General features: G+C 44.7%; 2 protein-coding genes across 3 annotated transcripts in view; one reads left to right on the top strand and one right to left on the bottom strand.

Moving 5' to 3' along the window:
• The window catches only part of RIN3 (Ras and Rab interactor 3), a gene marked incomplete at its 5' end in the record, with an annotated part of 69490 nt that extends 54354 nt beyond the window's left edge, over positions 1–15136 (top strand). Inside the window, 3 exons of the mRNA XM_082485721.1 lie at positions 8243–8374; positions 11729–11892; positions 13868–15136. Coding sequence (XP_082341847.1) covers positions 8243–8374; positions 11729–11892; positions 13868–14185 — 614 coding nt within the window. The 3' untranslated portion in view covers positions 14186–15136. The remainder of the gene's footprint in view (positions 1–8242; positions 8375–11728; positions 11893–13867) is intronic.
• Positions 15137–21613: 6477 nt separating this feature from the next.
• Positions 21614–26837, bottom strand: part of LGMN (legumain) — a 28712-nt gene continuing 23488 nt past the window's right edge. For both annotated transcript variants that reach the window (XM_082485150.1, XM_082485149.1), the window contains exons 9-14: positions 26703–26821; positions 25939–26028; positions 25073–25270; positions 24320–24490; positions 23193–23260; positions 21614–22393 (exon numbers count right to left, since the gene is read on the bottom strand). In XM_082485150.1, the coding sequence (XP_082341276.1) occupies positions 22354–22393; positions 23193–23260; positions 24320–24490; positions 25073–25270; positions 25939–26028; positions 26703–26821 (686 nt within the window). In that variant the 3' untranslated portion in view covers positions 21614–22353. The remainder of the gene's footprint in view (positions 22394–23192; positions 23261–24319; positions 24491–25072; positions 25271–25938; positions 26029–26702; positions 26822–26837) is intronic.

Here is a 26837-nt window from a genome sequence, read left to right as displayed (position 1 = left end):
CTTGATTTAACCTTTACAAAGTTTTGCTTAAATTGAGGTGGAGATGCAGAATGCTAGTACTGTTTGTTACTGATTCCTGATGATCCACTACATTCCAAAAGCCACTACTATACTTCAGTGCGAGGAAGCATGTTCTCTGAGTATAAATATAACTCGGGCCTCAGGCCAACCACTAAATGCACATGTTGAGCCCTTGGCCTGCAGACAGGATGCATTTTTGCAGATAGACCAGGAACCCCCTTGCTCCAGGAGTCTGCCTTCCCACTTTAAGAGCTTTCTTTGTATACTGGTGAGCTGATAACCAGTCATGCATAAATTTGGAGAGAAGCCAGATATTAATTTGCAACAACCTGCAAGAACTCATGATCTCTAAAGGTGCTTTTAGCTGTTCTGCTTTATCTTGTACTGGTAACAGCCCTGGAGCGCTTGTACAGGAATTGTTGTGGCCCTTCTGAGCCTCACCTTGGGGTCATCCCTTGGACAGTATGCAGCAAGGTTCATGGACCAATCTAGACACATTAACAGCAGTAGCAAAAAGCCACCCCAGGGCTGAGCCTAAGCTGCAGGGTGGATAGGACCTCTGATCGTCTTTAAGTATTATGAGAAGATTTGGAGACACGTAGGGGAATTTGCTGTAACTTTGTTGAAACAGTTGTGTTAAGTTTGAGAGTAAGTTTGGTATAGATCAAAGACTCGCATGCCTCATTAAAACCCACACAGGAGACACGGTCCCCTTCCTTTGCTGGTGGTACATTATGTGTCTGTCACACCTCAGTTTGCTCAGGGCTGGAATTTCTCTGTTGCAGGAAATGCCGTTGTGGCATTTTATGTAACAGAAATTAGCGGCCAGGGAAATAATTCAAAAAACCCTACATGTTTTAAAAGGTTGCCATTTGTGAAATCGGAGAATTTCATTGTGGTTTGCTTTGCTGACCAAAGCGCTTCGTTTCGACCAGCTCAGCTGTTTTCTCCTGTAGCACACTGCTTCAAGCGGGGTGTAGGTTGGAAGCTGACTTCACCCCCGCGTGTCCAGTTCCCTCTCCAGTGTATATGATCAGTGATGCATACCAGGGCCTGGACAGAAGGAAACCAGCCTGGCATTAAGGGAATGTATCCCAATGAATTCAGACCAGAAAAAGAGGTTAAGGGGAGGAGAAAGCTATAGTCTAACTCCCAGAAGACAGTGGACTCAGAGAGAAATTGAGTGAAGCATCCTGTAGGCCCACTTAGAAGTGAAATGTGTGGAACATCTTCAGCGGCATGAACTGACCCCAGATCACATTGATTCTTCCACCTGGCAAAGACAAATGTTTAGCAAACTGAACTGTTTTTCTGACAGGGAATTCCCAGTTGGTGGAGTGCAGAAGAGCGGGCTGCGGGCCGCTCAGACCAGATTTCGGCAGGTAGGAATTCTCCTGCTGCTCTCTGCCTGTCCGGAGAGCAGCAGCCCCGGGGCCCCTTTTGCTTTTAACCAGCCCTGAGGCAGCACAGTGCTCTTCACACAGGAAGAGCAGAGGCCGTGCTCAGCTTCCTGTGCAGTAGTCTGTTTCTGTTTTAGCTCCTTTTACTCGCTGCTGAATTAGAGTTCCCTCCTCTTCCAAGATCACAGCAGGTGGAACACAAAACTAGTCGTTCCCTCTGCCCCAGAACCAAAATCAGTCTACCTCTGGCAGAAAAATTATCTGTTCAGTAACTTGAAAACTACTTACGTTGCCTGGTTTAATTTGCAAGTTGGCAGCTCAAGCCAGGTCTTTGCTCACTTTAGGCTGACCATAGGATGAGCTGACCTGAGAATATGGTTTCATATCTCAAAGTGCAAATACCACCCAATCAAGCACAGTGGTTTTTTTTTTAGACCCGTATGAAAACACAAGTTTTTTAACATTTTAAGGCCCTCGTACAGTAGTCCAGGCTTGGTCAGGGTGTCCCAACAGCTAACAAGTTTTCTTTAAAACTAGGGATAGGCTTACTCAGGAACATCTGTGCCTGTGGTAGTGCCCATCTTTGCACTGCCGAAAGAGTCATGAAACTTCGAAGTCGTCCTTGACTGACTCCACATATATCAGGCCATTTTAAGAAATTGGTTTAATTGCAATTCATACTACATGAAAAAATCTGCCTGAAAAATTGGCTGCGGTTGAACCCCCTGATACTTAGACTATGAACTGAATGGGTCAGATCCTCAGACGGTTTGAACTAACATTTCTCCCTCCAGTTGAAGGCAATCCCAACTTGTGGATCTGATTCATCATAAGGAATCAGGAAGGCAAGTTCACAGTCTTTGTCAATACACCTTTCTCCCAACAGACCTCTGAGTTCAACTACCAGATATATATCTATGTTGAAGTAGGACTCATCTACAGCTACATCTAGCTGTAGGTAGCCACAGATGGGTAACATGTCAAGCTTGTCATTATAGACAACAGGGACTTAGTTGATGGACTTCAGTTGATTCATCTGGCTCAATGTAGGTGTCTGCTTTAGGGTGAGATGACTCATGACAAACTCCACTTATGACATTGATTAGTTCATCACTGGCTATAAAAGGAGTTTAGGGGTGCTGGTTCAAATGTTCACATGTACAGCGTAGGCAGTGGTATTAGTAAGTGAATCTTCCCCAAATGGACAATTAGGATAGCATTGCGGTGTCTCACTGAGGTTTTCCAAGTTCTGTGCAAACTTAAATCACAGCAACATATGCCTCCAAGAATGTAACCTACAATCTAAAAAGATGTAACCTGCCTGCTGAAAATGCTAGTAGTAGTTAGTAAGAATAATATGCATTAAAAGAATAGAAAAAGAAGAGTTTGGAAACCCACCCCGCCCCTCCCAAACCAGCTGGAATTTTTTCCTCTGTGCACTAGAAAAAGTAAGAGGCAGGACTCACAGGGAGCTGTAAGCTCCCAACTCTCTGTCTGCTTCTACATTTGGAAGGCATGCCACAATACTCACAGGGAGAGTTGGGCACATAGCTGATTTATATAGAAGCACCGTAATCTTATGTAGAAAAAAATGCCTATTATTTATCTTTCAGAAATACCTTTACTCAGACAAAATGTCAAAGGCATATTGCGTGATAGGAGTAGAATGAGAATCTCTGCTTTTCACTCTGTCAAAAACACAAGTGACACTTGTGGAGTGATAAATGAGATGCCAATCTGCAATATGTGTGGTGTGTGCTGGCAATGGTGAGCCTTGAGCTCCCAGCCTTGTGCTACCTGGGAGCTACCACTCTGTGGAAGAGAACTGATGGAAAAGCAAAAATAGAGGAGAAATAGGCATTGGTGTATGAAGAAATACTGTGTGAGACAAACAGGCCAAGCTTGGTCAGTCCATGAGCAGGGAAGATCAGGCACGGAAAGGCTCTAAGGTTAAACTGAAAGTTTGAAAGATGGGGAGACTGCTTTCTAAGGAGAGTCAAGAAGAATGAACAGAGGAACGATTTTCTTACTGCAGCATTTTTGCCTTGTGGACTACCTAAGGTTATGAAGCTTCATTTTTGGAGTATCTTTGAATTGCACGGGGAGCGGGACTATATAGTTCAAAACCAGTTCTGTACTACCGATGGAGTTGGCTAGGTGACTGGCCCTAAACATCTGATTTAATAATTTCTATTGCATAGTTTTGCACAGCTAATCACATTCTGCTTTAGGAAAAAGAGGATAGATAGGACATATAGGCCATTGGAATCTTTATCTTCCCTAGCTTTTAGGATGAAGTTTGTCATCCCCTGTAGAACTGAGCAGCTGGATATTAGTTGCCCTGATGCACTCCAATATGGCTGTGCAGTTGAAAAAGGCGTGGGCAGGAAGCAGTGTGCCTTCAGTGGGATGGCTGAGCTCGTGAACAGGAACACAGTCTCAAATACCTCAGGAGCCAGTACACAACTGATGCTAGAAGCTCCTAAAACTAAGTTGAAGAAATCCCACCACGCTCTTCATTATCACATCTCACTTCTGAGAAGGAAAATAAATCTATACATAACAGTTTTGCTTTGTTATCTTTAGGAAGAGGATATTTGTATTTAAGTTACTATTAATGAAGGGTGATGGACTAGAGATTATATCTTTTCTCTGGCTAGTACAATTTCTATATTTGAATTAAAGAGCCAGTTCAGATTTTTCAAGGGGAGCGAATTCCTCTGATCTGTAAAACATGTTTTTGAAATGGATTCACGCTGCCTGCATGTATTAACTCTCTTAATTCAACTACGCCATAAATCAAACCTTGCCGAAGTAGCATGAGATAGACAAGACACAGCAAAATGCTAGTGAGTGGAAGGATGGTCATATTTTTTTTCTTGAAAAAATCTCAGTTAACCTTTCTGTACCTCAGGTTTCCCAGCTATAAACTGAGGCTGAAATTCATATTTCCTGGAGAGCTGCTGCTAGACATCATGCCAGTGTTTATAAAATATTAGAGCGAGGTGCAGAGCATCATCGCTGTTTGCTGGTTGTCAGAATATACATGGAGGGAAAAGAAATGCATAAATGTGTTAAAATAGGCTGTAATTTCTTTATGGAGGCTTGGGCAGAATTCCAGTTGCTTTAAATCATGTATTTAATTAATGCCCGTTCTACTCCAGCGCTGCATGCCAGCCAGGAGCTGACGTAGTATTTGCTTTGCTATAAACATAATAGGATGAGTTTGTGGCAGAAGAGAAAGCTTATTTTAAGCTTCTTATAGATATTTATGAAATAAATGTTTCCTGATCCTGCAGGCAAGAGGAGGAAATAAAACAAGCAAGTCATATCTGGAGTAGGGCACCACCACCTTGAACAAGCAAGCTCAGTCCCAGTGTCACTGAGACCACTGGCAGGGTCAGAGCTAGATTTAACTGTCAGCTGCAAACATACCCCTCTGTGAGAGACCACAGATGGAGTTAGACATGCAGGTCTGGGAGCTTGGCTCTGGCCCAGACTGAGAGTGGAGCTGAGGCGGCAGCAGCCTAGGGAGAACGTCCCTGCTGCAGGCCCTGGATGGATGCTGGTTAGTGCGCTGGTGCCTTTCATGGTGCAGGGAGCATGTGGGTTGCAGGATGCTCAGCAGCACCGACCTCTTGGATGTCTTGGTTCACAGGCATTGTTTCATATATCTTTGTGCCTCCTGCTTCTGGCCATATTTGAGTTGCTGACACCACCTATTATCCCCATGGATGAACTGAGACACAGGGCATCTCAGGGCCATGCTTGGTCTGCCAGCTGTACGTGTCTAAGACAGTCCCTGTGTGGGACTAAGCTAGTCTGCTGTGAAGGCCAGGAGAACACGGGGAGGTTCAGAGTCCTGCCCTCTCAGGCACCTATCCTTGGCTCCATGTGCAGTCAGTGGAGAGAAGGTGTTGCGATGCCTACGAGGAGTAGGCACAATATACCATGCCTGAACTACCTTAGGCAACACTGGAAGTTTGTGGCAACACATGGAGTCAGAGCTAGATCCTTGATAATTAGCTTTGCTTTTCTCTTGTTGACACCTACAGCTCCTGCTGACTTCAACTTTAGGTAGAGACGTGGGTATTTCAGAATGAGGCTTCATATTCCCACAAGCGGATTAAAATGATGTCTAGTAATTTATGCAGGTTACGAGCATACAGCATATAGAGAATAACAATTCTTTGCATTATTGCAGTCAGACATCCCTATTCTGAGTTTATTAATCAAAAAGAAACCACATATCAGATTTTCATATTTAAGCCATATAAACAGCTGGGAGTCCAATAATATTTCTATGAAATCTTAAAGTTGAGAAAGGTTTATAACAAGGACTGGTAGACAGAGCAGCTAAATCAGCTCACAGAAATTATATAGACAGCAATGAATAACAATTGACTTGGTGCCTGCTTCTCAGCCAATAAAAAAGAAATAGGTTCTGGAGGAGTTCTTGAAAAGTGTCCTCTAACTTTCATTTCATTTGATGCTAGAAATTGATGGCTGGGGACATGGAAATAGTTCCAAGTTGCTGTTTCCAGTCTACATTGGTTGTTAGTCTGTTGGCTGGCTGGTGATCTCCTTCAGTGACATTTTATATATATAAAAAACCCCAGCATTGTTTTTCCAGTGGGTAGTAATTCATGTTGTGAAGTAGCAACTTTCTTGGACAGACACAACATGGAATAGTCATGATAAAGAAGAGGCAGGGAAGAGAAAATTCTGCTATTGGCATTGCACTGAAAATCCCTTGGCGTTTAGGAAATGAAGCACCCAATTCACGCCACTGGTCAGTAACTACTACATCATAAAGAAAAAGTTTTTAAAAAAGGGGAAAAAATGAGCCTAGTAAACTCTCTGGTACTTCATCTTCCTTTACACTAGTTTTATACAGAACTAACTGTTGGCATCTGATTTACTCAGGTCAAAAGGAGAACAGGGCTTTTTTCTGTGCAGTTTTTCTAGTAAACTTTCATGTTTCAGTTGTGTCATCTTTTTTTGCTAGACAATATTAAATAGCTGTAATACTGAGCTGCTTGTATTAAGGTAATATATATGACAGTAAAGAACTGGACAATTCACAGAGCTGAAGCTTTCAAGGGACATAAGGCAAGGCAACAACAGACAAACAAAATGTCCATCCAGATGTTAATGAAACAGCACAGTCCTTTTATAGTTTGGTTGAAGACTTAAGGCTGTGTCATTTAACTAAAGGCAGCCATAACAAAGCAAACAGAATTGAAAGCGTTAATCCAGCTTTCATTAAATAAATTGTCTATGTTGTGGCTGTGTGGACTCTGTTAGAAACAGACTGAATTACAGCCCTGACAATCTCTCACACTCCAACACTTTGTTTTAACTGGATCAACTCTCTGTTTACTAGATATATTACTGGGTTTATTTTAAAGCCACATTTTTTTTTTTTTTAATCAGCAGCTAATCTCATGTTTATTTGAGGCTGCAGAAGAATATCTTTCTTTTCCAGTGGAGAATCTGCATCAGCTATGAATGACAAAAAAGGAAAGCTGACTCATGGCAAAGATTTGAAATAAGTCAGTGGGAACATTTGACAAATAGGAATTTATGCCCTACCATGGAAGGGCATGTGGACTACGGGCCAAAAATGGCTAGGGTATAATTTCACTGAAGCTACATCAAGGGTAGCTTTGATTATTTGAGGTGAGGCAAACTGTTCTTGAGACACACATGGCCTATGAAACCAACTCATCCAAGTGCTCAGGTGAAGAAAATGGTCCAAGGGAGGACATTCAGCCCTAAGCAATCTGGGCTTAGGTTAAGAGTAATGGTCAATGTTGGGAAGATAGGCCAGTTAAGCAACTTGTCATTATGGGTTGTCCATGATGAATTTATGACATGTTGGTGGAAAGTGAGAGCATCTTTCTAATAAGAAAAGCTATCCTTGTGTTTTTCATGGTTTATGCAGCAAAGCTTCAGTTTGGATTCTATTTTAAGTAGTAATTATTTATAACGATGACTGTTAATGTGTATGCTTTTTTGTCCTCAGAGATCCCAAAGAGCTCTTACAGCTTACATATAAGATCACTTTGTTGACTTTGTTGATATGAACGTTTTAAGCACAGGAAGTCTTGAGCCCATGAGGATCTGCTCCTGTAGCACCTGCTGCACACCAAGTCCAAAAACTAGTCTAAGTCCAATGTGAAAGGCTTTTTGTTTTCTTAGCTAGACACCATGGCTGGAAAAATGCTTCCTCTTAGATCTTAGCTCTTGGGAGGCTGTTTTAATTAGGAACATGTAGTGTGACGTTTTGCCTTCTGAACGAACATAAACACGGAAGTCCTCAGTCCTAAAAACCACTGTCTCAAATTCCGTTTTCTGCTCTTTGGTCCCACACGTAGAGCGAACCTAAGAGAATAAATACCCCTAAGGCATGTAGACAACTTTATAATTGCTGCTAATATTGCAAACCTGAATTGCAGTCTTGATGGCAGTGTTAATCAGAGGGCTGAGCTGGCAGCCTTCAAGGATGGTCACTGGTTTGTGATCCATGAAGTTTAAGTTTCTCTTTCTCCAGTTAATAAATAATGGCAGAAATGGTGGTCACTAAAAATCTTCATACTCATATTTTGGGCTTGAAGCAAGTTTACTTATGTTTTAAGAGAACTAACTTTCCCTTTTTCAGCATTTTTTTCTTTGCTGGTGCTTTCAAGCTTTAAGTCTTCAGATAATGTAAGCCAAAGTCTGCGAAGGACATGCTGGGTGAGAAGCTGTCACTGTTGTGTGGGAACGTGTCTTTGTGGCGAGTTCATTGGGACCACTATGTGTTTCTCTTTGCTCAGGGAAGCCGTACGGTGCAGATGACTTCCTTCCCGTGCTTATGTACGTATTGGCCCGCAGCAACTTGACTGAAGTCCTTCTGAATGTGGAGTATATGATGGAGCTCATGGACCCTGCTCTGCAGCTAGGGGAAGGTAGAGTACAGTGTTTGCTCCTGGGATATTCCCTTTGGAAATCATTATTTACCTGGCTTCAGCGTTTGTGAAAGTGGGGCACAAGGGTCTGGCTAGGATTTGTGGATAAGCTTTGGCCAAGCTTTTCACATCTGAGGCTCTAACATTATTGTCAAACACTTCAACTGTTTTTAACAGTACAGTGTCCTTAGACACCAGCTGGAAAGACAAGGGCCCAGTATAAATGAAAACTGAGTTGCTGGATTAGTAACCTAAACAGAGACATCTAGTGCTGCTTGGCCTAAACGCTGAAAAGTTAAAAGGTCTTTGCCTAAAATTAAACTGCTGCTGCAATCCATTGTGCGGACACTTCTATTTATTCCATTGAGAAAAGAGCACATTTTTTAAACCACATTGTATGCCTGGGGCCATACATCATCCTTATGGTCACTCTGCTCTTAAATTTGAGTGACCCCTTTGACAATGTTCTCTGGCTGAGTATCATAGCGAGGCAGAGAAAGTTGGCTTAGAGAGGAACATTGTGTTTGGACGCGAATAAAGATTTCTGCTATTAGAGGGATAAATACCCCAGGGAACTGTGGGCCTTTAGTTTCTTAAATATAGCTTGGGAAGCAAATGCTACTAACAGTGACAGGGTTACACACTCCGAATTAGGAACACAGGTAATTTTTCACTGAGTAGTCACTAAACCAATAAAATAGGGTTTATTTTAGACTTTGTTTTGGTAAGTACTGAGGTTCTAGAAAGGAGGCCTGGATGAACAACAGCAGACTAATTTTATTTATATTAAATGGACGTATAAGTCTGTAAGTAAGAGCTTGTCATCCCAGCACAGTGCAGAGGTGGGCAAAATTAAGTATTAACAGAATGAGCAGTAGCAACAGAATCGTATTAGTGAGAGGTTTCTGCACAGGCTAATTTTCCTTCTGAAAAGAACTGTTAGCAGAAAAAAATGTTACCCTAAGCACAGCATTTTGCTGACATAACTAAGCTGGGTTTGGTGACTACACTGCCCACGGGTTCTTCATTTCAAAAGGGCATACTACCAGGCTGGTTACTGAAGTCACTTGGGCTGGGGAGCTCAGGCTATCGAAGACAAAGCTGGCTGGAAGTTCTCTTAAGTCAAAGATGCCAAGACTCTGTGAAGTGTGTACTCCAGTCAAACTTTTGTGAAGGAGTTCCAGATCAAACTGGCTAAATAACCACTTCAGAAAGGAGACTGAGAGTAACTGCAGATACAGGGAATTAATAAAAAAAGAATGTCTCAGTGAACATAGCTCTGAGATTGCAAAGCGCGGGGCTAAAATGGGAACTGGCAGAAGTCAACTTGAGTTAGGTCTTTCAAAGTTAAATGACAAAAGGTGATTCAAGCACAGAAATAAAAGGGGGAAAAGGAAAGCAGAAGTGAGAAAACTGTGAAATTACATCAGATCACCATACAAAATCATTTAAATCTGGCCTCCAAATTAAAAATTTACTTTGAACGAATTTTATAACAACAGTTATGTTGATTACTGGGGCAAAGGCAAGGACAGATGATGGGGAATGACTGTGTAGATGATGAGGAATGACTGTGTGGAAATGAAGATACTGGAAAGTGGAAAAAAAAAAGAATTCTTAAAGGAGATGTAATGAATTCCTGTCATGGGGGACTGGGAGTTCTTCCTCCCTGGATTTTGAGGGAAGGGATACACCAGGTCGCAGATCCCATCACGGGCACCCTTGACTCTGCCAGGGCAGGAGAAATACTGAATGACAGACGAGGGAGGGTGGTAACTATATCTAAGAGGAGAAAGTGGCACTTACAGGCTTGTTAGCCTGTTCTTAACAGCACTTTGTGAGAGACAGTAAAGAAAAAGAGAGTGTTCTCGGTGTATGCAGACCTGCATAGTTATGGGACATTCCTTATCGGATCCACCAGAGAACAGTGTCAAATAGCAATGTCTTGGTCCCTCCTCTGCTACACCAAGCTTTAATGGTGCTCTAAAAATTCTGCTCTTAAATAAAATGCTGTCTTAGCCACCACTTACACAACCAGCCACAATGACTGTGGAGCTCATCAGAGCCTGAGGAAGGGCCACGGGCTGGTGCGAGGTTTGGGTGATGTGGAAGTGCCATCTAGAGGCAACTGCCGTTATTAGAAAACTTATTAAAAACATGGAGTTCCACCCAGCTGACGGGCAATTTTTATTTCTCCCTATCTTCCCGGCACCCCGGCTGAGAGGATCACGCAGAGGCCGGGGAGGTGGGGCCCATGGCATCTTGCAGATGATGTGGGCACAGTTGGCCTGGCCAAGGACTTGAACCCTCGCCCCACCTCAGGCCTGGAGGAGCAGCTTTGTGGGCTGACTCCTTCCCTCTCTTCAGAGGAAACCCTCTTGTCAGCAGAGCTGAGCCCGGGAGGCTCAACGAGGGAAAATGAGCACTTTTAATTAATCCGGTGCTGGGGCCGTGCCCTGACACTGGGCTGCCCCACAACCAAAGCAGCAGCTTCCTCATGTTCCACTCTGTGCTCTTATCGGGGCTTATCTTCATCTCTGTTGATGAAGCCTCTTCTTATGGACCAGCTGCTTCCCTGGCTGCTGCAGCTGGTTATTTATTACCTGCCACAGCCACCACAGCAGCCAGGGAGTTTCTGAGGTAAAAGGACTGGCTGTGGGCTTTTACTGCATTATCCCCTGTTTCTCTGCTTTACCAAGATTTATCCCACAGTTCTGAACAGTCCGGGAATTCCTCTCAGCCAAACATCTGGGCTCTCTGTCTAGTCAATCAAGATGGAGGGAGTGGAGGGTGACTTGTCCTTGCAGGTCTGAGGAAGACAGTGCTGAGCCCACAGGGGACCGGGGCTCTAAATGTTTCAGCAATGTAGCTAGAGCCCCACGACAAGGGGCTGAAGCCAAGCCTAGTACTTTTCCTACAGAGTACACTGTGATTGTTACTATTTCCTTGCATTATGGAGAATGCTCAGGAGCCCAAATTACAGACCAGTTGCAGTGGCCCTGTTAAACACAATGAAAAGGTGGCCATACCCCAAAGAATAAACTGTGTGTGCACAGAGGCATTGGTTTGGGTTTGTTTGTGAAAGCAGCTTTTATAGTAGTTTACTTTCAGTCTGTGTTTCCTCTCAGGGCATCTACAGCCTCAGCAGTCTGGGCAGCGACACCATGGTGAAGCAGAAGGAGGTGGAGGACACTGTGGTCATTAGGTCTCATTTCTCTCAGGTTCGCATCAGCAGTGAGGCACAGTGCAAGAGTTAGACAGCTGCCCCTGCACAGGCACAAGCAGGCGGGATGGCCGTGGAAATGAATGGCCCAGGCTGGCGTGATGTTCATACAAGACCTTCTCCTTTTGCAGGCTCTTATTATTTAACTACCACCTATGGAGCCCTGGAGCATATCAAGAACTATGATAAAATCACCGTCACGCGGCAGCTGAGCATGGAGGTGCAGGACTCCATTCACCGCTGGGAGCGACGGAGGACGCTGAACAAGGCCCGGGCTTCCCGCTCGTCAGTGCAGGTAGCTGGCATTAATTTCTAGGGAAAAAGTCTGGAAGATGAGCATGCTCTCTCCATACTTATGAATTTTTAATACGATAATTGTTTTAAAACAAAATTAACCCAAATCACCGTTAAAAAACAAGAACACGCACAGTGCAAGATTTCCAAATCTTAAAAACACACACCTCGTTTGAAGTGTTACAAAATGCATTTTGAAGTCTTGAAGTCCCCTCATAATGACATAATTTTAAATATGACAGCAGAGTGATTTTGTTGTTCATTCTCGAAGGAGGTATGCTAGGAATCTTTGCATGTGGAGAGCTGCAGCTTGGAGGCAAGGAGGCAAGGAGCCCCTCTTCTCCATGTCCTTAGGGCCTGGGGAAGTCCTGGGCTAAGCTGAGGAGATGTGAGCAGGCGATGCAAGGGTGGTTCCTAGGTGCATAAAGCTGCAGGAAAACCTGAGACATTCCAAGGGCCAGTCAGACAAGCATCTTCCAGGGCCTGGCTTCTCCTGTCTGGCAGCAGGGAAGACCCAGCAACATCTGTTTAGCTTTGAAGCCCATGGTGTGTATGGCCCAGGGAAGAACTCCCCATGCACCAGTAGCAGAGGGTCCCAGGAGGGATGGGTGCTCTGGGCCTCCAGCCGTGGTGAGGTTGGATGCAGGACCAGGCAGTCGGGATGCCCTGCCAGCCCCATGTCCTGTAATCAAATTGTCGCCCACAGGGAGGCAGCAAAGGCCACGTCTCAGGTTCCGTAAAGCCTTCACATTGCAAAACTGAAAATTGTGAATGCCGAGAGGAAAGCCTGGGGAAAGTCTCCTGAGGGGGCGACACAGTCCATATGGCCCTGTGAAAGCATGGCGTTGAATATGTTTCCCATATTGCAGTGAAAACGGTGCCTGATGATCTCAGAACTTGCAAATGGTGGATGGCATACATCAAATAGCCATCCAGGCCCGAGTGCTGCTCTGGCAGTAGCTCATAGCAAGTACCTACCATGAAGTGTAATAGCTGAGGAACAAATGCTACGTTTCTCCAAAAGATTCCCACCTTCTCCAGCAGCGGAAGGGCTGCTATCTGCTTTCCGTTCCTTTGAATGAGGGGTAATATCAGAGACACACGAGCCCATCCTGGCAGAGGTAAACAGCTTGCTGACGTGTTCGGCATGCCTCTGCACATCCCTCTGGCTGCCTTAGTTGTCTGCAGGGATACTCTGTAAATGCGGTTTGGAAACCCATAGTCTACACATTCGGCAAACCTCACTTCTGCTGGAGGGAAGCTGAGTATTTTCTGACCAAAATGGCAATGACCAAAATGGAATTTTTTGAACTTCACTGATAAAAATTATACACACATGTTCCACTGTGGCCAAAAGCTCTCTAGATTCCTTTCCTCATGAGTTTGGCAAGAGGAAAGTCATCCCAACAGCCATCACTGCCTGAAACAGGATACAAGTAAATCAGCCTCCTCAGCATCACTTCTTCTATTTCCTTACTGATGGGAAGAAGTTTGTAGGACACGCTCTCAAGGTGCTGTTTGGGTGACGGTGGAGTTACAACGGTCACCATACTGCCAGGCCTTTCCTGTTTCTGTGAGACAGGGGGGCTTCAGGCAAGATCTCTGAGGTTTTTGGCTTGTTATTCTGGTCTATTTCTTCTTTGCTTCCTAGTTCTTCAGGAGCTGTGGAAGGGTGGGAGAAGAAACTGTTGCAGACTGCTCACTAAGGATATTCACCAAGTCAGAAAAAAGCTTTCACTTAGGTGTCTTTACAGGGCTAATTATTTTAAGTGTTTGTTAGTTTAAGTATTTGCTGATTCAGAGCTTGTTCATCAGAGGGGAGAAAGGAGAGAAAAATTAGGGCATTGGAGAATGATGGAGGACATTTGGGAGCATTTAGGAGTTCTAGGCAGCTAGAGCTTTGGGGCTGAATTCTACCTCCTTTGATCCTAAGTCACTGCGTTAACTGCAAGATCTATCCTCATGTTTCTCTTCAGGATTTCATCTCTATCTCATTTCTGGAAATCGGTGCTCAGTCAAGGACACTTGCTTCCCGGAACGACACCACAGCTGAGCAGCTGAGTCAGCAGTGTGCCGAAAAGTTTGAAGTCTCTCATCCCAAGGACTATGGACTCTTTGTTTATGTTGATGACCAGTGGCTGCAGCTGGACAAAAATGCCCTTCCTCACCACATCAAAGCCTCCCTGCTGAAGAGTGAAACCAAGAAAGATTTCCATTTTATTTATAAACCAATAGACCATAAAACCCCACCGGTTCCAATTGTCAAAGAGTCAGACTTTCCCAAAGGGCCCTGATGCTCTTTTGTTGTGTTTGCTGTCATCCTGGAAGGGCTGGATAGTTTATCTCATGAGATAGTCTGGTATCTGCAGACCTCAGAAGGTCTCCGGAGCATGGCCTTTGACATAAGGCAGGTGTGCTAATTGTAGATGCTGTCTGAACTCAGGGCATTTCTCAGCAGAGTTCATTTGCAGAAATAAAAGGAACATTCAGGAGAACATTCAACCTCTGGAAAACTTGAAGTATCAAATGTCAGAACCTCCCGCTGGCAACCAGCCGACGTTGCAGAATGTAAAGGGACAGTGGAGAAAATCCAGAGATCTTGCAGAAAAGTGGACATTTACTCCATAATAAATTATGGCAGGTGTGAATCACCTCTGTGCACAAGGCCTGTGAAAGGTCTGCACACACCTCAATCTGTTTGAAGGTAAGACAGCGTTTACGCCTTACAGTATCTGTTCACCCAGTTTGAATAAACTGAGTCTTGTCTGATGTACTCAGTGGCATAGAGCTGCCACCTGTAGGAGAACTCCACCTCTGTCTTGCTGTCTACAACACGTCATTGCCTTTGAAATCCACGTAATTACAGACCATGCAAGATGATCCTGCACATTCACTAAGAATACGTTTTTTGTCACTGAAATCAGGTAGCAGAGGCATTTTCATCAATGTATTTCTTTAGAGATTGAAAGTCTTCACCATCAGTTTTACATGTACAGCAGTTTTAATCACATTGGTTGTATGATAGTGTCTGGTTAATTGTATATTTATTTCCATGTGTGATATGGTGCAATTATTTTAAAATAAGCGTTTGTAAAGAATTTAATAATTTGCCCAGTTTAGCAAACCAGATTAAAATTTGAAAGTCAAAAAGAGCTAGAATTAAATACTTGTCCCTTTTTACCTAGATGTCATTTTCTCTAGTGTTTTCATATCTACAAGTCCCACCAGGTTATTACTTTAATAAATTCAGGCTGTTGCAGACAGAACTTGCTAATTTTCCTCTCTACCTGTGCTTTCAGTCATTCAGTCATTGCAGACTTAAATTTCCCTGCAAACCTAAATTCCCACAGGACGGATTGAACCACCACAAAAACGCATTTCATGAAACTTGAAAACAATTTTTCAGGACTGGATAATGGAAGCGTGAGCCTTAATTGCAAGACAGATCCATGTCTTCCAGGTGCCGTCATACAGGCAAGATTCCCAGTACAAACACAAGAGACTGGGTTGTCTTCATTCAGGAGGCAAGCAACCTCCACTGCAGCGACACAAACTTGGGATCAGGCCTAGCAAAACTCTGATTAGAAAGAAAGGGTGTTTTACGGTGGGTTTTGCTCAAAGCCGCTGTTGTTTCCTCCTATTAACATTAAAAAAAGAACTGGGCCACGTTGTGCAAGGTCCCTGCCCTACTCCTCAGCCTCCAAAGGCAAAATGGTGTTGTGTGTAGCTGATCACTCTCTCAGTCTCTGGGGCTTGAAGTGTCCGTGTCTACATGCCCCAGCTGTAGCGTGCACTGGCCAAATCTGCATACAGATAGCCAACCAGTGCCGTGCCTCTGCCAGCCTGGGCTGCATGCAGGCCTTGTCAGGAAGGCACACCAACCGGGAATGAGGAACAGTGAATAACAGCAATCTTGGTTTCGAGGACATCATGTGCAGACCTTGCAGTGTGTGACACCAGCACTGAGCTGAGTCCAAATTTGTGATTATTTCTGCTCATGTGCAGCTGTTGGCACCTCCGCCTTGCCTCTGGGCAGCACGCCCGCAGGATGCCAGATTGGAACCCCTCCCTCGCAGTGCCACAAGCCTCTCGAGGAGCAGTGTGTTCCTGCCGGGAGCCCGAGCTGCTCTCAGGCTGGCGCTCGGGATGCCATGACCAAACCTGAGATACAAGTTTCCAGTACCTATCTGCCTGTCTCCACTCCCAGGGAGGTGCCTGATGGCCAGGGACTGGGGCTGCCCCTGGTGGTCCCTGCTATCCCACTCCTGGCTGTAGCAGTGGGATGGGTCCCCAGGGAGCCCCTATGGCCCCGGGAGCTGCTGGCCTCTCTGCCCCAACAGCAGCTTCCCCACATCCATCCTGCAGGCTGCGGCAAGGGCGTCAGCTCTCGCCCTTCTGCCGCCCTGCCCTGGGTGTCGTGTGCCGATGGCTTGGTGCAGACCCTCACCAGGGGACTGGGTACAGGGTCCCCTGGGCACTCCAGCTGTGAGGCAGCATGTCCTCAGCCTGCCCGGCTCCTCAGCCCACCACCATCCCCCTCTGGTGGAAGCACTGCCAGCAAATCCCTGACACGCAGCACAGAGGTTGGTCGTCCTGTTTCCACCGTAGCTCTCATCACTGATGTCCATATGGCCTGAGGGCTGATCTGCTCCATGTTGGCCATACCGAGAACAATCTCGGCTGCCACCCCTGGGGCTGTGACAGCAGGAGGGTCCCACCTCTGGGCAGCATCAATTACGAACCTTCCTTTTTCCTCAGACCTACCCCCCCCACACAGTCTCCAAATCCTCCATTTTGTACCCACTCTCCCAAAGGAGACACCCGCCACCTATCTCTCACCTCCGTTCCCCACCCAAACCAGGGCCCAGGCTAGCTTGCTGGCCCACCTCCCGCTGGCCTCCTCACCCCCCCTTGGTAGGACTCCAAGCTGTGTACCCACCTTGCCTCCCACCACCTGTGCACAGGTACCACTTTGCGTGGGGTCCACGTACAGCAGGATTGTGGGTCCCCAGGGTCAGACCCAGAGCTTAGTTCTGCCATGGCTGCTGCAAGTTATTTTAAGCCTCAGGAGCAAAGATGTATATGTCTGCCAAAGTCCTTGGCCTGATCAGGTTATCTTTATACTGTAACATTCACAGTTAATGAGCCTAAAGTAATCTGATGAGGATAAGGCTAAAGTGGAAACATGAAAGGAAGGAAGCTAGGACTGATCTGCTGGGTATTTCCGGAGAGCAACCGGACTTTGCACTGGCCAGGGACAAGCAACACATTGATGAAGTGCTCCGGCACCTCGCAGCGTCCGGGGACATCTGAGTCAGCAGCTGGACGTTGGGGCAAGGAGAATCACGGGCTGTATGGGCTGGTCAGTGGAGCACATGGAAACGGTGACAGTGCTAAATCACTGCAATCCACATGGGCTCAGACTAAAGTTTACCAAAGTCCCAAAATCAGACCTGCAGGTCCCAGTTTTCAAAATGCCTGGGGTGCCAGCTGAACTTCTGTGGCCTTTTACAAAGGCTCTCAAATTGCACGTGCAACATTTTCCTCTGGCATAACAACTGCAAAGCTCCGATTTGATTTGCAAAGGTTGCCATGGCTCTCCCGAACTCAGAGAGATTATTGACAGTAATGCGAGTTCCCGTGCCTGGTGGCGAGCTGCCTGGAAGGAAATCCCTCTGCTGGGGCTCGGTGCAGAGCGGGGCTTGCTCAGAGGCCCTGGGGGCACCTGACTTCTTTGGTAATGTTGCTCAACATACACCTCTGCGGCACAGGGCCTGACCACAGCTGTCCCTTTTCAGGGAACATGAGCTGGGAGATGACCCAGGAGGACCCAGGAGAGAGATGGCTGCTGCCTCTCCGGGCTCACAGCTCTGTGGTGGGACTCGGGCTCCTCCTGTGCTGGGATCATGCAGAAATGGCCTGTCGGGAGCAAACATGCTGTTGTTTTGGGGTGACCCTGGCAAAGCTCAGAGTCCCTAGTGTGGAAACTGCTGGAAAGGTTCATCATGCCCGCCCCCCCCTCTCCCCCCCCCCCCCCCCCCCCATCTGGAGCCTGTTGGCCAGGGTCCCATGCTGCTTTGGGCTCGTATCTGACATTTCAGGTGATGAGAAAAAACACATCAAATGTGGGAATGAAATGGGCGTATTTAAAGGTTCCGTGGGATTTTATTCATTTTTCCATGGTGTTTCCTCATGCTGCAGCCCAGGCAGGGAAGAAGCAGTCCAGTCTGGTGATCTGTGGCCTCCCCTGGTTAGTCAAGATGGTCACGCCGTGACTCATGCTCTGCGTCTCACATGACCCATCACCAGACAAGAGTGTTTCAGGAGACTTTGACCAAGTAGGGTTGTGCAATCCAACCAAGGCCTCCTCAAACACTTGTTTGCAGAGAAAGGTTGTGCAACAATCACTCATTTACTCACAAGGAAAGGCTCCTAGCGTGAGAGTGAGAGTGAGAGGAAGAGGGAGACCTGCTGAACTTGGCAACTTCTGCAAAGTAAAAACAAAAAGCCCGAGCAGCTGCTTCATGCACAGAGCTGGTTTAACGCCATTTTGCACCCAGTGACAGAATTGGTCAATAATTCACTGCAATAATTCCACCAGCAGGTCTCGTATAACCTAAAATAAAGCCATTGAAATCAAAGGCAGTTTTCCTGCTGAATTCAAGAGCTTTTGGGCATCATCATGTCTCAATCACCAACTGTACTTTGAAACCCATCACAAGACTGGCTCTTTTCAATAGGCTTGTGGAGTGACTCAGGCTGGCAGGGAGCCCTGGAGGTCGCCAGTCCAAGCCCCGCTGGAAGCACAGCTGCCTCCCGAGGTTGCTCAGAGCCTTGTCCTTTCAGTGCTGCAGGTCTCCGGAGCTGGAGCCCCATTCCAGCATTTCAACCCATTGCACTGTTAAAAATGTTTTCCTCCTGCCCAACCGGTGTGAAGGCCCTGCCTGTCCCACCAGAGTGCCTCTTTGGATGGGTGCTGCTACTACGGGACACCGGCCAGCTCTGCCCGTGGTGCATGGAATTACAGAGTTGCAATATTTCTGTTGTCTCCCATCTCTTTTGGGGTATCGTGTCCCTAGGAAGGAAGCAGCCTCTCGTTCAGAACTGCCCGAGCTCTCGGCATGAAATGCTGCTTAGTTAGGACTTTGGCTTACGGTTCCTTTCCCTCTGCTGCTCCTCCATCCCTGCTCTCCCAGGGCAGAGGCTGAGCACAGGAACGCGAGGCCTCCAGCCTCCTGCCTCGAGTCGGGCACGGCCGCTCAGCACTGACCTTGAGCCGTCCTGGTGAGCGAAGAAGAGGCAGCTTGGTTTAGACAGAGCTAGAATACTACTACTTACTGAAATCTCTAAAAAAGTGCATCACCTCCAACTCTAGGTGAACTGCCTTCTGCTTTATTGCTAGTAGAGATGGGAGGGTGGCTACGTGCGCTCTGAACCAAACTGTGTCCGTATAAATTTGCATGAGGAATAATAGTCAGCATAAAGTGTATACCAAGGAGGCTGATCGTGCCTTCTGCCCTCTGGATCCTCTCAAAGGAAAGGCGGTGAACTGCTGTGCGCAGCAGGATGTCAGGTGGAAACACACGGCATATTTGGCAGAGAACAGCTGGGACAAGGGCCTCGAACTCTGATCCTGGCAATAAGGAGGAGGTGGACAGGAAGACCTGGCTGGTGCGGGTGACATGCTTCCCAGGGGTTACAGATATACACAACTATTCTGCTCAGGGATGGTTTTTGTAAATAACACAGCCTCAACTTTGCTCTGCTCTGCCTCATGATGACAATTTGCCGGGAACCTGACAGTTTTCTATTTTGGGGAAGATATTCCTGCACACCAGCATTCTAGGAAGGGCAGCCTGAGCAGCTCCATGCCTGCAGGAAGAGTGAAGGTATCTGCACTTGCCCAACACACCCGCAAGATACTCTGGCGTAAGACTGACCTTGCACAATCCGAAAATAATTCTGTTACCATCCCAAAATAACCAGCCTGCCATGCAGGCACTGTGCCTGTGTGGTGCTATTTGGAGGCTTTAAAACAAATGCATTGATCAGTGCAGGTGAAGGTTGTTTTTCTCCTTCTGAGGGGCTGTTCCCTGAGTGACTGCAAAGGAAATGGGTCTCTGGATACAAACTGGGGATTCAATAACACATTAGCGCTTTTTGCGGGGCATGGGTAAGAACCTGCCGCGTCTCAGATGGGACTGCGAGTGCAGCGACATCTTCAGCAGATTGCCTCTCTCTTTCGTTTTGGCACATTCCTGAGGGAAGGGGTAACGCGGCCACAGGTAGCATTTAGGATGGTGAAGCTCTGGAAATCACTCTCGCAGGAGGAAACCGGACAGAACGAAATCCCACTCTCCCATTTCAGCTTTTGCATCCTCAGAGTCTGCAGGAGGGCCAGGGCAGGCGACGTTAGTGAGGTACAAGTGCCTCCCAGGTGTCAGTAATGTGGAATATAAAAACATGTGCTAACAGCTCATTTTTCATCTGGTAATTACTTTTTGAGGCCTACTTAGTATGGCTGGAGACTCTTGGCTGTAAAGTGATGCTATCTGTGAAGAACCTGGAGGGCATTTTTTCCCCTCTGCGTTCTAGATATGAAAATCCAAAAGACCAACAGCCTCTTCTGAACACTTCAGAAGAAAATGGGTATTTCTAAGGCTGTTAACACTATGAACTGATGATGCCAAGTGCCTGAGAAGCAGGCTGGATTTCTAGGGCAGAGAACAATTTTCTTAAAGCAGAGGTGTGTAAAACTTGGCAGATTTAATGTATATATTCAAACAGGGCTCCGAAAGAGTCATTTTCCTTGTTCTTGCAAAGTGATTGGGGGCTCTTGGTTTCGTGATAGCAGCAGCCAGGCTGCCTGAAAGCTGTCCTGTGTGGCTCCTCCCATGGGGGGAACACCTGCAACACACTTGGGCACACAAGAATTTCATACTCTCTTATTTTTAGATTTCTGCTAAAAAAACCCACCCAGCTTTACAGCTGAAAAGAAACAAGAAGCAACTGAAAAGCATCAAATATCTGAACTTTCAACAACTCCCAAGGCGACAACTTTCATTTCTTAATTCAGTAAAGCCAAGTTCCACATAGTTTTTACCTTATCCCATCCATCTTGACCCTGGATGTTCCCTGGGGATTTCTCTCATTCACTCACCCAGCACACAGCTGAAAGTGCTAATGCTCCTGGCCTTATCTGGCTCTTCCTTATATTAATGTAATTTCAGTTATTTGCCCGATAACCCCTCTCCTCTGAGTGGAGCTACCCGCAACTCTCTCCATCCTGCAGTTACTGGCTTAGTTTTCTCCAGAGTTTTTTCTTTTCCCATGGAGATGACATAAACTTGCCTATTCTAACTTATTCTGGAAAGAACCCTGAAGTAATTCTGACCCTGTCTCTACATGTAAAAAGGTATGAGCAACCTGAAGCTATTTTGAATCACCTCATAACCTCTAATTTGTTCCCCTGCTTGTTGCCTGCTGAGTCACCTCTAAGGAGTGGTGCCTTTGAATGTGATTTTGGGCTTTTGATATTTTTTGTTGTTGATGTTTTTTGGGGGTTTTTTTTGTTTGTTTGTTTCGTTTTGGGGTTTTTTTTTTGAGATGACCTGTTTTATAAAAGGCTTACAGGGAGAGATAACCTTTTAATGCAATGTCATAAAATTAATTAGCTCTCATTCATTTTCAAGACACAAGATGTGTAACATTGTATTGCCCTGTGGGTTGATGAAACCGTCAACTTTATTTTTATTCACAGGCAGTTCCTGTACTCTATGACTTCCCACAGGTTTGTGTGTATATACATTTAATTATAGCATACTAGTGCTAAATTTACAGTATTAGATATTTGTGTTTTTCTTTGGGAAACAGTGCTTTCTACCCACAAAGACTTTTACTGTTCACAGTTTTACTGTGGTGTTCACATCTGATAGTTCTTGAGTGCAACTCATTTCTTTAAACTGTTAAGGAGTTAAGCCTTAAAGAACAAGCTTTGGTTTCTTCACTCTTCAACCAATCTGCAAATTAGTCACTGTAATGGAATTAATTAACTTTTTTAAAAAAGCTAATAGTTAGCAGTAGTATAATTTTTTTTCCAGAATTAATGACTTAATGTTTAAATTTAGCATAGATTTAGCGATCACTGATAGGTATAGGTGGCTTGTGGTGTTCATCCAGATTCTTAAAAGCATTGTGCTCTGAAACAAATCATTGATCTTGAAAGCTCCAGGTGGTCTGCCAAAATGCCTCTACCAAACCAGCAGGCTGTCAGCAGGTGGGGACGCAGGGAGAGAGTACTGACGAGGGCTGCAATGCTCATGGTCAGGAGCCTCAGCTCCCAGCACAGTTCCAGTACAGTGGTTGACTCTCTTCACGTTGGCATGCATGTAAAGTCTGGATTATTATAGTTATGAAAAGTTATCACTTGTAGTAAGGGTTATATTAAGGACGGTTGTTTCCATCAATACCCAAGGCACACTTGATCCATGGCCAGGCGTATTCTGCAACAGAGAACAATAATGATGAGCAACTCCTCAGGTGCTCTGCTCTCAAACTATTTCCCAAACTGACTGCAGCGGGATGCCACCAGGAGTGGGGGCAGCAGTTCTTCACCTTCTGGGTTGCGCGTGCACGCTGCCCAAACTACCAGTCCACCCTCCCATTCCCTACCCCTCTGCCTTCCTCTCTCCCTTTTCTTCTTCTCACATGACTCACATGCTAGGATCCCATCCTCCACCACAGACTCCCAAGACAGAATTTAAACATCATGCTTCCCTTGCCCCTGCTGCACCACCATAAGCGTCAGCCTCGACCATTATTTCCCTGCTTTCCTACCACACGCTCGCAGATGAAGGCCCTAGCACCATATTCCCTTTCTGTGCCAGAACACAGCAGTGCTGTGGTGTTCTGAGCCAGCAGCTCAGGGGCAGAGGAGCAGTTCCCAAACTGGCTTCAGTGTAAGATCATACAGGAATTACAGGGCAACACCCTTGTCCTGTAAAACATACCAGTCATGCTATTTTATGTTATGCGGTGCAGTGGGATCCAACGACTGGCTATAATTTTCCCTGAGGGTCTTCAACAAAGAAATTAAAGGGTTACTGGGGAACTGGATCATTATGAGTGGGAGGGAACTAATAATGATGTGTTTTCTAAAATTAGCATTCATAACTTTAGAGCCATAACTTTACTGACAAAATAGTCAACAGAGCAGAACAAGGGAGAAGCTTTGTCGTGTTAGGCTTCATCTGCCTATTCGCTTCTGCTTTTCTAGCCACAGTGTATCCGGGGAGTCATTACCTGTCTATGGGGTATCCTCCTTCACAAACGTTGACCAGGGCATACAGCTGTCTCAGTGCATACTCATACTGAAATAAACAAACATTGTTAATAATTTCAGTGATGATGAGCAGGTATTGTTTACCCAAACTAAATTATGGAAGTAATTTAGAGAGGTGTTTATTTGCTGGTCTTGACAATCTAGTACTAGGTTAAATGGATCTTCTGTATACTTTGCTCTTTGAACTTCATTAGGTAATAAATTCATATGTTGCAGCACAATGCTCCCTGAGGCAAGGCTCACCTATCTAACCAATTTCATTCAAAAACACCCACAAAAACAAATAAAAAAAGAGGAACTAAAAGTTTAACAGAGCAATGTGGCCTCCTTATAGTCTGGTTGATTAGAAGCTCCAACAGAAGGAGCGCATCTGCTTTTCATTTGTATACAGTACTTAAATCTTGACTAACCCATTGCTTTCTGCTAAAATAAATTAATACGCTGTTGACTCATCCTACCACACACCACTGCCTGCTTAGGTTATCTTGCCTGACACCAGGACTGGGTTTTCTGGAACAGGAACTGACCTCTCTTATTCTTGTCTAAACAGTGCTTAGCAAAGCTGGATTTGGTCCTCAAGTGGGATCCCAGGAAGACAAGACAGTAAAAAAAACCCTACACTAAAAAGTGGCTCTGAGGAACTCAACAAGACCATAGAAGTAGCAGCTAGGCTACTGCGAGGAACTATGCAACGATCATAATGTAGAAATCTGAATGTATTAGGATTATGAATTCACAGTGGTGGTGCTGTTTCTCTGTTTTGCTAGTAGAGAGGCTTCAAGCAGAAATACAGCATGACTTATTTAATACAGGCATTTCTGGGGAGCGAACTGACGAAGGGACAGCACTAACTAGTAAAAGGTAAGGATTATTTATGGCTTTGTTTTTAGTAATCTTCTTGCTTATCTACAGGTATAGTGGAAGTGGTTTCCTGCTTCCAAAAACATTACTCGCACTCTCCAAAACTAAGCTGTAAAACTGCCCCCAAACTAGCTTTTTAATAAAAGCCAATTTTGCAGACCTGTTTATTGTTATTGTGCTTGTTCTACTGGTACGTGTGTCAGGTTATATCTAATGCTTGACTTACCAAGGGTAAGTGCCAGTTGAAGCAATGAGCTTTGAAGTGGTTCACCGCTGACTGGTAGCAGTCATAATTGCTGATGGTCAATCTGTCTGACAGAATTTGGTTGGTCTGTTCTTTTGATCCTGTTACTAATGTGATGATCTTTCGCATCGATTCTTGGACAAATTCTTTCACCTGCACATAAAACAACAAGAACTTAAAACATGCTTTTTCTAAACCTAATTTGAAGACTTTGAATTAAATTTTTCTTTCTTTAAACCTCCCTCAACTCTTGGGCTCTTTAAGCAACCCAGTTTTGTCATTTAGCACAGTCTTTCAGACCTGTCTCAACACACAAATGAAAACTAGGGAGACAGAAAGTCAAGACTCCTGGCACCCAAAATCACTCGCTGTCCTTCTAGTGTTCTGCCAGAAGGAAGACAACACCAATACTGGCTACCATTCTGCAGGAACTATTTGATTTGGGAGACTTCAGTTCTACTGAGACAAGAGTAACTCCTCCCACCAGTAATCCCTACGGATGCAGATAAGGAACTTCCTGACAATAAAAGCCGCAAGAGTGACTTTTGCATTTGCTTACATTTACCTAGATAATCACTACTGAATGTGCCTTGTGGAACAGATGGCTAAATTTTAAAGGAAGAGTAAACCATCAGCTAGAGGTTACTAGTCTGAAGAGTAATTTTATTGCAATTTTCAAAAACCAGAAGCAATCTCTCAATATATGTGACCTGACCTGTAGTCTTTTTTGCTTACCTCCAGGTGCGTTTTCATCTCTGCAGCAATCTTCCTAGCCTCATGAACATCATTGGTAGCCATCAGCTTTCGTTTCATGATTGCAAGAGGCACATCAGGACTAGGAGTCAGGTCATAGTGTTCTACAGGTGGCAGAGAAATGGGGATAGCTTTCTTCCCCATGCCCTGAAACTGCATCACTTTCATGGAGGAGATGCTCTGAAGGTTAGAAAGTAAATAAATGGAAACTCTCAATCATTCCAGTAAGTAGTCTGTCTTTGCTTCACCTTGCAAACTTGCCTCATTACAGAAAATAAAGGAGATCATAGGGTTGTAAGCATGTGTGCACAGGCATGTTGGGTTTTTTAATACAAGGTCAAGCCTGCCAAAAATCAGGGAACTTTTATTTGCAAAACTCACTGCAGGGGTTAAAAGACCATCAGGTTAAGTAACCTGACTTATTTTTTTAAACAAATATTTAATTTGTGCTTCTGTTAACACATTGAATAATGGGACTATTATAAATGATATATCACATCTCAGCTCTTCCCATTCAAGGAATCAATGTACTTAATTCATTAATATTCATAATATGCCTGGAAGTGGTAAATACCTGTCTTATACTTGATTGAAGTGTTAAATCACTGGCAGAGCTTGGAGAACAACTCACATTCTGACACCTTTTATTAAAGCATAACATAAGGCTGCATTTCCTTTAGCATCAGGACCATCATCTCTTAAATGCTAAGTGGTCATTTCCTAAATCAACCTTGCCAGTTTACAGTGGTGTTGGGGGGTTTTGTTTTGTTTTGTTTTGAAGGGAAGAAAGTATAGGGCACAAAAGGTTTTAAAGTATACCTGACCAGGAAGCCCACTCAAATACATACTCTGTTTCCATACTGCATCACATGGCTGGTGTTGGTGCGTTTCTTCACAAGCTGAAACTGTTTGTGGAGTGTTTCTTTTCTTAGATCCTCCTGCAAGAAGAAACTTCCATGTGGTCACAGATACTTAAATTCAGCTATTCTAAAAACGCAAGGAAACCTGGAAAAGGTCTTAGCTGCCAGTATGTAGAAGGAAGTATAGGGCAAAAGCTATACACACTTTAAAAGAGATAAAGTAAAAACTGAAATGAAGATTTGACAGCCTGTTCTAAATTGCTTTCAGTGATCTCCTAATGTCCCAGCAAATGGGCAAGAAGGGACTGGGCTAGCATACAAATCCCAGATTTGTTTCATTAATACTGTTTTCCATTATGCTAACAAATGGGTTAGCCACAGTTCAGTATTTAAGGATCCCTGAAGCAGAGGTGCAATTTACTGAACCGCCCAATTTGTTTAACAAATTTAGAGATGTGGTCTCAGATTAGCAAATCAAGATGATGTGAATTTGAAACCAGAAGCTAGACAGTTTCTAATCTTATAAATAGCAAAAGAAGAGTATGATTCTGAAATTACTTTCACAAATAAATTTAGTTGGCCAAACAAATAAAGATTATATATGGTTCTGAATAGTAGATAAATGCTTCTACCATCTCAATTTGTTGATTTCAGTGTCATAAAAACAAAGATTTTCATAAATCCTGTAAAAGAGCTATTTTTAAAACGCCTAGAGAGATTTTTCATGCTGAAACCTCAACTAAGTAACTTACCATATCTGAATCTTCCATCCAATTCACACTGTACCAGTCCCCAAGATAAGTCTGCCTTTCATCATCGTAGTAACATGCATAAGATGACTCTCTGGGATTGGCAGCTGTTGTTGCATAAACTGTCGAAAAATGGAA

This window comes from Vanellus vanellus (assembly GCF_965231255.1).
Source record: "Vanellus vanellus genome assembly, chromosome: 6".
Taxonomy (NCBI): domain Eukaryota; kingdom Metazoa; phylum Chordata; class Aves; order Charadriiformes; family Charadriidae; genus Vanellus; species Vanellus vanellus.
Note: the sequence above shows the minus strand (reverse complement) of the source record. Positions and strands in the feature narration are given on the sequence as shown.